We start from the raw sequence: 10519 nt of genomic DNA on the forward strand, positions 1-10519 counted from the left end.
ATGCGGCCTGTGCGTGTATAGGATTACAGTGTCGTCCCGGTTGTGAACGGCAACGTGAAAAAGAAATTGACAGCGAGGAGTGGCTTGCTAGTCAGCGCCCCACTTTGTATGTTTGCGGGAGAGCGATACAGATATTTTTCTATGTGTTGAATAATGGAGATGCTTCTTCCAGGGCATACGCTCTGTGAAATCACAACGGGTGGCAACTCCGTAGTCACTTTCTGTCCAGATATGCTCCGGTTGTGAACGGCAACGTGAAAAAGAAATTGACAGCGAGGAGTGGCTTGCTAGTCAGCGCCCCACTTTGTATGTTTGCGGGAGAGCGATACAGATATTTTTCTATGTGTTGAATAATGGAGATGCTTCTTCCAGGGCATACGCTCTGTGAAATCACAACGGGTGGCAACTCCGTAGTCACTTTCTGTCCAGATATGCTTCTCTGGAGCGTGATTTTGTTTCCATCTTGAAGAAGGGCTTGACGCTAGAGACGGTATCTCGCTTGGAGACCGCACTTATTTGCACTATAGGGAGACACGGTGATATTAGAAGTAACTCCGTGGTAGCGGAAGCCAGTCCCAAGCTGTTGCAGGCATTGTGGCTGGAAGGTAGTAGTGCCCCTTTGCTCTCAGAATCCATGTTAAAATTTTCAACCTATGTTTATCGGATCGTCACGGTTTGGTTTTGTGCCTCCATTCCACGGTCATGGAAATAGCTCCTCTCGCTCTCCTCGGCATTTAGCACGCATGCTTGCCGATCTAGTCAAAGGTGGAAACCGTGGTCGCTTTTCATCCTCGCGTAGTCTTTGGGAGCCAGGTGGCCTTTGTCATGTCTCATCAAATCGCCTGTACTCACTGGCGTTTTTGTCTGCGCCAGTCGACTTTTTAGGTCGGTCGTTCTCGTAGAGAACTGCGCGTGGTTTCGCAGTTGAGGACTCGGCGCTGCATTGTGAGATGCTGGTAAGGTTCCCCTACGCCTGCCGGTCGGAACACTTTGGTCACCTGTGCCTCGCCTCTTTTGCCTGCCTGTGGTTGGGTACTTACCCGGCCACCATGTCCTAGAACTGTCGCTTTCGACTGATGACCTTCTGCTTTCAGGGGATATAAGCTTCAGTCTGTCCATTACTTTAGATCTATGTTCAATTTAATTATGCCATTTTCATCAGAGATGCTGGGCCAGGAGGTCTTCCTGTGTGGTTCTGTTTGTCTGTTGCGTTATTGATGCCTTTCAGATGTACGGGCGTGCAACTTTTCAACTGAGCTACGGGATGGTGTACGGTCTGGTTTGTTGTTGCTGACTATCGGTAGCCCGGATGACTTTTCAATCTGAGGATGATCTTCTGGAGATCACCACTAATTTATAAATGGGCACGCTTAGGTTTGGCAACAGTTAAGTGACGTAGCTCGGTAAACCTGAGCTGACCGTGTCAGCGCCTGACTCGGTCTTTCAGATTGTCCCGCGGGCTTTTCCTTTAGCCAAAGAAATAACCTATTGTTTTTCCCTTGGGTGGTGCCCAGGCGTCCGAAGGCAGCAAGGAAGCTGGATCTCACTGCAGAGTGATGAGGCTTCTGCAGCTGCTTCTTCCCGTAGGCCCGGGACTGCTTGCGTTCTTACGTTCCGTCTCTTATTGTTGTGCTGGTGTGAGGGCCTTTTGGGCGCTGGATTTGAAGCGGGGCAAACAGCACCTAACACCAACAGAAACTGTTCCTGACTGCGGGTATTTGTTCTGGGCCAGGTGGAGATCCACTTGGAGGAGATACATAATGAAGGTCTGCTGGTGTCATGGATGTTCAAGGACAGACCGGACTTGAACCTTTTAGTTCTTCCGAGACTTCAACTTCATGAGGTGAGTGGTAAACAGCAGGAGGCTGGACTTGAGCGGAGCAAGGGCCGGACGGGCAGAAAAGGCGCTGAGCCATGAGGAAGGCTGTGTGGAGGGAAGAGGTTGGCAAATCGCTGTCGTGGCCCTTTAGGGCATGGGAGGGAATTCTCTTGCCTCAAAATTGACACTAGCTCAGCTCTGTCAAAACAGAGCATCCTCAAGAGGGCCGAAGCGGTACCGATGCCTGTTGTCTGAGTTTGGCATAGCAGGTGAACAGGAGTCTGCGTAGCAAAAAACCTTTCTGTCTACGTAAGTCCCCTTGCTGGTGTCAGAGGTAGAGCTTCAAAATGAGCTGTGTCGGTTAATTTGTTTGTTTCTTTGGGGTTTTTTTGAGAGGTTTGCATGTGGAACCCATGGGTGTTAGAGGTTGAACAAGCCGAACGTGGTTGTACTTGCACTTCCGTGATCCATACAGGTTGGCCGATTTGTTTGGTGTCTTGATGCCCATGTCATTTTGTTCTGAGCAGACGCGGGAATTTGGCTCTTCTCCCGAAAGTGCGGTAGTAAAAAAAACTCATGAGGCGGTAAACCGTAAAAGCTGTATTGTAAAAATTTCCAACGGGTAGGCTGCAGATGTAGGGGCTTGGTTTGTCTCATTTAGGAGGACTTCCATTTGCCTGCAGCTGTTAGAGGGAAGCTTTAAGCACTGGAGAGAGTGGGTACAGGATACAGGAAGAGTACCTGGGAGATTACTTCCAGGAGAAAGATTGTGTAGCATCTTAGAAGCTCGAGAGGCAGTTGCAGCTGTCTAAGGAGAAAATGTGTCCGCCTTGTTATGACTTCCCTGCATTTTCTCTTGATTTGCGGAGAGAAGAATGAAGGGAGAGTGGATCTGTCGACCATAAAGGATCTGATTGAGGATACCATTGTCACCACGCAGCCAGCCATGATGGTGACTCTGAAGGCCTGCACCGCTGGAGCCAGCGTGGTAAGGCTCTCATCTCGTGTCGTTCTCACCCCTCGAACGCTCTGCCCCTGGGTGCTTCTGAGGGCTGAGACTTGCTTTTGGGCGGTGGCCGTGTCCCGGCCTGTGTTGTTGTAGGTGCCAGGGTACTGCGGCATGGGGAGTAGTAGGCATAGTTAGGAACTGCTCTGAAGAGCAGTGCTGTTTGGAATTTGTTACTTGAACCCCGAGTGCGGGTTCTGTCGTGGTGGAGCCAGACTGCCTGAGATGCGCTTCTGTTTTGGCAGTCTCTCTGTCACTCCGAACACCGAGGATCCGTCCAGGGCGGCCTTTACGGGCACGCAGCGATCCACAGTTTGTTGTCTTTGGTGGCATGTCTGGCAGCCAGCGAGCTTATTCTTGTCTGCCTCTTTTCTTGTCTCCCTAATATTTCCCATCTGAAATAACGTGGGGGCCTACTGGAGGTTGATAGCTCAGAGGAGCCACAGCAGCTCTCGACGGCTCTGTGCACATTCCCCTACATTGGTGCGAGGACCTACTCTGTAGATGCCGGGATGAATGTCACGTGTCGTGCCGCTGCCTGCTGGTGAGCGAACGATAAAGGCATTGGTCTCGCTCCCGTCATCCCTCAGGTACCTGGCAATAGGCTGACTCGAGAGTCCCCGTCTGGAGTAGCAGCAGCCCCTCTGGGATCTAAGCTGTTGCTGTTGCGGAATCTTCGAGCGCTGAACTTGGGCTGCCAGGGGAAAGGAGGTAAGTGCAAAATCATCGCCAATCTGCAGGCGCGAGCGTGCAGTTGGTGAGATCGGAGCGAGCAGATGTTTCGGGTGGGGTCTGATGGAAAAGAAGGGCCTATGTCTGTCGGGTGGCCACCCCACATTGACAAGCGCACGTGCATTCTGTTCCTCCATTGCAGGACTCGGAGAGATATGCTGTGTGGCAGAGCTAGACAGCCCGCCGCAGCAGAAGCGGACAAGGCCGGCAACAGCTGGCAGTGCTGGTGCTGCAGTAGAGATGGAGTGGGATGAGGAGCTCTCTCTGTAAGTGCCTGCCCTCCCTCTGGCTAGCACGGTGGTGGCAGACTGGCATGCTCTCTGGGCGTCATTGCTGCACCGCAGTAACTGAGATGGGCGCTGTGCTTTTGCCTTGCCCGTCTGCCGGGCTACCGATTCCAGCGGTTGGCCCTGGCTTGCGTACGTGTTTCCCGCTCCCTGGACACACCGTGTTTTAACCGGATGGCTCTAAGTGCCGATCATGGGCAGCAGGTGTCGAAGGCCTGGAGTGTAAATCTCGAGACGGCTCGCCCCCTCGGCTTCCCCTGGCAGCCAACGCAGCCGTGCAGGGGACACGGACTGGAGTTCTCCTCTTCTGTGTAGTTTGCCGCCCCTTGTCGCATTCTCCAGTGTAGCGCATGTGTACCGGAGCCTCGGCAAAGGTGACGAGGCCTGTGAGATTCTTAGGGAGGGAAGACACGGAACGGGATAGTTTCCTCCGTGGCCGTTCTGCAAGGATTGCCTGCTATCAGCCTGTCTTTTTCTGTTTCAATAGGGAGTTGGGACCTAGAAGTAAAGAGCTGAAGCTGCAGGTGCTGGGGAACAGCGATGGAGGGGCAAGTGAGTACAGGCAGCTGTAAGACGGTGAGATGACAGTGCCTAAGGGACTTCCTGTACTCCGAGCATGCGGTAGTTCTGCGTCGGTACAATGTGTGATGAACTCCACAAAGGAGTTTTCGTATCTGACTTTTCGCGAGCCTCTGACTGCGTGAAGTAACTTTGGAGTCTGTTGTTCTTAGCAAAATGCTCTTACCCTGACCTTTATTTGGTACCTGGGAGGTTCCCGTGGCCCCATCTTGAAGTGGGGAGAGAGATGTGGGGATTTGCCCCTGTGTGTTGGAAGAACCCTGCAGAAGGCTCTTAACTGCGTTCGCTTGTATTCAGGTGGGGGCTGACCGCAGCCCCTCTTTTTTGACGGAGGCCACGCAACGGCACCCTCTTTAAAGGGACTCGATTTCTGGATCAGTGAAGAGGAGCGGAGGGGCACTGCCTGCCCCCTTCAGCCCTCGAACCTGGGAGCTACCGTAGCGGTGTGGATTTACTTTGTGGCGCATGGGGCCACTTCCTAAAAGCAGGGACTGTGCCTGGGAGACATTTGAGGTGCTGAGATCACATGGTGTGCTTTGTTTTCCTGTTCCTTCGCACAGATGTGCTGCTGGCACATGCCACGCTTTTGCTTGATACGTTGGGCAAACAACCGTCTGGGAGACGGGTCTGCTCGCTGGCCCCGGGAGCTGGGCAGTCGCTGGCAGCCGAAGCTACCATTATATTGGAGGTGAGTTCATGACTCTGTATGGTTGGCGCGAGCACGCTCTGGAAGCGTTCATGATGCGAGCCTCTGGCCGTAGGTGAGCGTGATTAGGCCCGGGCTCATTGCCAGGGACCTGGCGGACCCTTGGGCTGACGAGAGGCGTTGTGTGGCCCTCGGTCCCCAACCCTCCCTCTGTTCGACTGACGTGATAGTGGGGATATCTCCTTGGTGCCTGGTGTGGTAGCTTCTGTCGCGCGTTCGCCTGACTGCCTTTCCGTCTGGGAGGAGGAGAGCCTGTCTGAGCAGCGCTTTACTCTTTGTAGCTGCTGTTCCAGGAACCTCCGGCATCCTTGAACGCTCAGCATGCCACATCTCTGCGAACCAGCATCACACCCACTAAGAAGGTGGAAATGGACCGGACCATTATGCCTGACGGCACCATTGTGACTACTGTCACCACGATTCAGTCCCGGCCCAAGGCAGACTGCAAACTGGGTGAGTTTGCTCTGCGACAGGCCTCTTGCATGAGTAGCCACTGAGGGGGACATGGAGTCAGCTGTGACATTCCCAAGGCTGCCCGCGTGGGTGGTAGCAAAACCGTGTAGACGTCGTACGTCGCATTGCTGCGGACTCTCAGCTTGCGCAGCGCTTTTGACTTCTGAGTTGGAATGTGGGCATTGATGCTGTTCCCTTAGCGTCTTGTGGCTGGCGGGAGACTCGCGTGTAGCCTTGGGGTGGGTTTTCAGTAGGTCTCTCGCTACTTCGTCACCACAAAACCACGCGGTGCCGGCCTCTGCAGGCTTTCTGTGTGTGCATGAGGCTTTTTGAGGGTGTTTGCAGGGAGCCCCGACGTGGTAGCGAAGTTGCCCAAGATTCATTTCGGCTTACTGGTGTCTCTGCCTCTCTTTCACTGTGAAGATTCACCATCGAGGTCGCCTTCCAAGGTAGAAGTGACAGAAAAGAAGACAACGGTGCTTTTGGAGAGCAGCTGCCCTCATGGCCCCTTGCCCGGCAGTAGCTGTAAGTGCTTGGAAATCCGAGACTCCTACCGGTTCAACTACGTTCCTTAGCCTTTCTTGGAGAGCGGCAGTCTGAACGTGGGTTACCAAACTTACCTGTGTTCTCTGTGGAAGAGAACATCGGAGTGTCCGAGCGAAGGCAGGAACGGAGGGGTGGCGGTGGGTGAGGGCAGCTTAAAAAAGTTACACTTTGGTTATCTGGTCCATGCCTCTGGGTGTTTCAGTCCTCACCTGGGCTAGCTGGACAAAAAGAGCTTTGCTCACTCTGTGCTCGGGTCTCTGATCGTCTCCGGGACAGAGCAGAGTTTTGACAGTTTGTGGCCGAGGCTGCCAAGCTCTTGGGAGCCTTTGGAAGTCTCTGTTTGAGTGGAAAGGGTATTTTAATGCCATGCCTGGTGGGAAATGAAACTTTTTGGGTGCCTAAAATAGTCAAGAGCTATATGGAGATTCCTTTCTTTGCTTTGTTCGGGCAAGTCCGTAATAAATTCTGTTTTCTACTTTCGCGCGCACGTAGTCGCCCATTACGAGCGCCGCGGTCGGCGAGCTGCCTCTTGCCGGTGCTGAAGGTCGCTTCTTCAAGCATCCGCGTCTTTCTCGTGCTCAGGGGATAGTCATACGCCCAACGGCTTGGATCCAGTGGCTGAGACAGCGATCAGGCAGCTAACTGAGGCGAATAACAAGCCCATGAAGAAGACCCCGACGAAACGTAGCACGCTGATCATCTCGGGAGTGTCCAAGGTCTCTGGTAGTTGGAGGGCTCTATTTCCAATCTGGGAGGTTGTTTCTAGGGATGCGTGCATGAAACCACCCTGCCCCATAGGGACTGGTACGGGAGGGTTCTGGCGCGGACGAGTCGCTCGGCAGAACCCTCGCGCTCTTTCCTCGCAGCTTGTCGCCGCTTGTCAGCAAACGGGAAAGGTACCTCGCCCATCCGTGAGGCAGCTGCCAGTGGGAGTTCACAAAGAAAGGGAGGCTGCTGCCATAGCTGGTTGGGAACCTTGTGGAGAATCTGAGGGGTTATTCTCAGACTTGCTTAGGGGAGCAAGGGAGGTGCCACGGAACCCTTTGGAATCGGCTACGTTCCAGTGTGTTTTGGCAAAAGCAACTGGCATGTCCATACATAGGCGTGAATGGAAGAACGGAGATGAATGCCGTCCTTTAGACCCAGTCTTCCTCTCTGTCTGACTTCCTAACCCCCTTTCAGGTACCTATTGCTCAAGATGAAATGGCACTTTCTCTGGGTTATGCTGCGTCCCTGGAGGCCACGGCTTGCGGGGAGTCTGCGGCGGAGTGCGCAGCCGACCGGATGCGCGATTCTACCGAATCGTCACAGCTGCTGGAAGCGTCTCTGTCAGGACAAAGGGCCGGTCAGGAGCCGGATGAGACGACGCGATCAGACATCTCCGAGCGACCATCGGTAGAAGATGTCGAGTCTGAAACCGGCTCCACGGGAGCCCTCGAGACGAGGAGCTTGAAAGATCACAAAGGTAAGGATGAACCGTTAGGTGGTAGCTAACGTTGTCCTGTCGTGCTTAAGGACAACGCGACACCCGAGTTCCTCCCCTGAGCGTGGGGGCCGTGGCTGGCTTTCGGCACGGCGAAGAGCAGCTTCTGCCGGAGCCTGGAAGATCCCGCCTCTCTCCTACGCTTCTTGCCGCAGCAGTTCCAGACCGCTCTGTTTGTGGGTGTCCAATTCCTGTGGCCTTTTTGGTTTTTGCGCTTTCTTAGATGGGAATCCCGTGCAGCTTGTGTGTTCTCAAGAACCCATTTTTCACTCCTTGGCCTCTGGGCCTGCGGATCTGGGCCCGTGTCCATAAATTATTCGTTTTCTGAATTTGTCTCCCTCTGGAGAGGAAATGGAGGCCTCCCAAGGACGTGGACTGTACGGACCTCAACGCCCTCCCTCTTTTTCCATTAGCATCGAAGTAACTAGCGCCGCTGACTCGTCGCGTACCATAGGATGTCCACACAAACTCTTTGCTTTCAAATGTTGGAGCGAGCCTGCCCCAGCCAGGCTGCTGTTCTAGACCTTTCGGGCTAGTGTCAGCTAGGCAGATGGCACACCTTGTATTTGTCTGGTCATAGCGGTGATGGTTACAGTGAGCTACAAACTTACATAAATGAGCATAAGCCAAAATCTTGATTGCTCAGAATACGAGAGTGGGGCAAGCATCAGGGCGTCGTACCCTCGTACAAACAGGTGTGGTTTGAACTGCAGCAGCCCCTCGTTCACTCGTTAGCGGGTAGAAAGGTGCGTGGCCTGGATTCTCGAGAGACCTGGTGGGCAGAAAAGAGAAGGAAAAAAACTGAAAGCAGGCTCTCTCTGTAGTAAATGCCGTCGTAGCTTGTTTGGTGTGCGAGGTTTGGATGGCTGACGGTGATCGACATCTCGGTCCTGTCCCACCCACACGGGTCATCCAGAGCCATTGCAGTTATTTGTCTCTGGATTTGGGCGTCTCACAAAACTACGGGCAGTCGTTCCGGGGGCCCCTGAGATGGGCTAGTCCGAGAGGCCTTTCCCCCCATCGTGAGTTCCTCCTGGTGTCTCCGCACGTGGACGCTCTCACTCGTTTTCTGTTTGTACAAGTCTTAGCTTTATATTGCAATTCTGCACACTTCCACCAAAGGGCGGACGTTGTCACATAATAGGAAGTTTATGCAGAGGGGGCGCACGACGGCGTGTTTAGTGAAGCGGCTCGTTGGAATCGCGGTCCGTCCCTAAGGTAGCCTTTGCCTCCCGGTCAGGAGCTGGGATTGGCTGGCATGGTGCGCGCTCGGCCACTCAGGGCGAAAGAGGTCTTTGTGGCTCCGCCACAGCTGGGTGCGTTAGTCGCCCCCAAGACTCACTGGGGTGGGGTACTATCGTGGTTTCCGTCTCCTTCCTTTTTCTGTCTCTGCAGTTAGCTTTCTTCGGAGCGGTACCAAGCTTATCTTCCGGAGAAGGAGCAAGCAGAAGGAAGTGGGCCTGAGCCAGTCGCACGATGACTTGTCCAATGTCACCGCCGACTCTGTCGCCAGGAAGAAAGCTGGCAGCTTCTCCCACCGCCTCATCAAACGCTTCTCCTTCAAGTCTAAATCCAAAGCCAAAGCTAGTGAGAGCACAACAGCAGGTGAGAACTGAAGGAGGGAGAAGCCTGTCGAAAGATTGCGCAGAGATCCTTTTCTCGTCTCTTGTCTTCCCACTCCATGGTATCTGTGACCTGCTGTCCAGTTCCTTCCGACCTTGGCTGAGGGAAGATGCCCTAGTGCTTTACGCCACTGGGGGAGTGGAGGTGGCAAACCTGGGGCTCGGGCTGCTCGTTGGCCTCGGCTTGGCCTTCTCTGACTGTTGTACCCCACCGCGCTCTCCCAGAAAGTCTGGGTGGCATGTTAATCCCTGCAGGGGTCCCCGGAGCTGCAGAAGTGACTTTGCCCACGTGGCTGCCTGGCATTGGCGGGTGCATCCTGGAAAGCAGAGGGGACGCTCTTAAGCGGCGACCCTCTGAGGTTAAGACTGAGAAACTACCGGGTCAGACACGTTGCCGAGAAGCGTGGGACATAGCCTCGCTCAGCTCTTCTGGCAAGAGAGAATGACGTGGTTGTTGGCTGTCTAAACACTCTCATTGCTTCTGCTCGCTGCAGAGGCTGTAACCTGACCGAGGCATGAAGTGGGGTGATGTGTTTCTGGCCCATGAGCTGTCGGGAGACCGAGCTGCGATTCTCCACCCAGCTCTGCTGCTGGAGCGGTCTCTGGTTTGGACAGTGCTGAGGGGTGCCTGCTTTCTGTGCTGTGCTGATGAGAGAAGGAGTCTGTAAGAAGGAGGAAGTTCTAACTGCCAGGTGAGTTCTGGTAGAATCTCAGGCCCTCACAAGAACGTCCAGTTGCTGCCGCCACCCTGTGACGCGGCCCTCCTTCCTCATCCCCTGACCATTGTACAAGTGGAACCCTTTCTCTCGAGGGAGGGCGGTTGGTGGCGCAGGCACCAGGGTGCCAGGCCCTCTTCTGGACCCGCGGAGCGCACGCCTTCTCACGCATTTGCTGTTCGCGCGTCGAGGACCGGCACTGTGCTGGGGATGGACAGTGAGAAACACAGTGATGCTAGCGAAAGGGTGGTCCAACATGGAGGCTGAAGCTCCGTGGTGGCAAGAGATGAGAATTTACGGGTTTTCACTGATGAAGTGGCTTCCTCTAGTAGAAGGAGCCTTTTTTTTTGATAGCATCTGGTCTTCCCTTCTGTCTAGCAAACCCGATCCACCGCGTTCAAATGGCGGGCATTTCCCCAGCAGGTATTTGCGGAGCGAGTGGCACATGGAGGAAAAGCGATGCCTTGTGTGGGAGGAGCCAGCCCTTTTAGATGAGCGGTTTTCCCCATCTCCTGTCACATGTGCATTAGAATATTCTCAGAGGCCCCATTCGGGTAGCGTAACAGCGCT

The 10519-nt window shown here is 54.2% G+C and overlaps 1 protein-coding gene across 1 annotated transcript in view; it reads left to right on the forward strand.

Moving 5' to 3' along the window:
- Nucleotides 1–9227, forward strand: part of C2CD2L (C2CD2-like) — a gene marked incomplete at its 5' end in the record, with an annotated part of 10140 nt that extends 913 nt beyond the window's left edge. Inside the window, 11 exons of the mRNA XM_010180821.1 lie at nt 1733–1843; nt 2691–2807; nt 3416–3536; nt 3700–3823; nt 4332–4396; nt 4984–5111; nt 5411–5582; nt 6006–6107; nt 6711–6844; nt 7311–7593; nt 9007–9227. Of these exons, the coding sequence (XP_010179123.1) occupies nt 1733–1843; nt 2691–2807; nt 3416–3536; nt 3700–3823; nt 4332–4396; nt 4984–5111; nt 5411–5582; nt 6006–6107; nt 6711–6844; nt 7311–7593; nt 9007–9227 (1578 nt within the window). The remainder of the gene's footprint in view (nt 1–1732; nt 1844–2690; nt 2808–3415; nt 3537–3699; nt 3824–4331; nt 4397–4983; nt 5112–5410; nt 5583–6005; nt 6108–6710; nt 6845–7310; nt 7594–9006) is intronic.
- Nucleotides 9228–10519: the final 1292 nt, after the last annotated feature.

Source organism: Mesitornis unicolor, unplaced genomic scaffold, assembly GCF_000695765.1.
Source record: "Mesitornis unicolor isolate BGI_N332 unplaced genomic scaffold, ASM69576v1 scaffold3343, whole genome shotgun sequence".
Lineage (NCBI taxonomy): Eukaryota > Metazoa > Chordata > Aves > Mesitornithiformes > Mesitornithidae > Mesitornis > Mesitornis unicolor.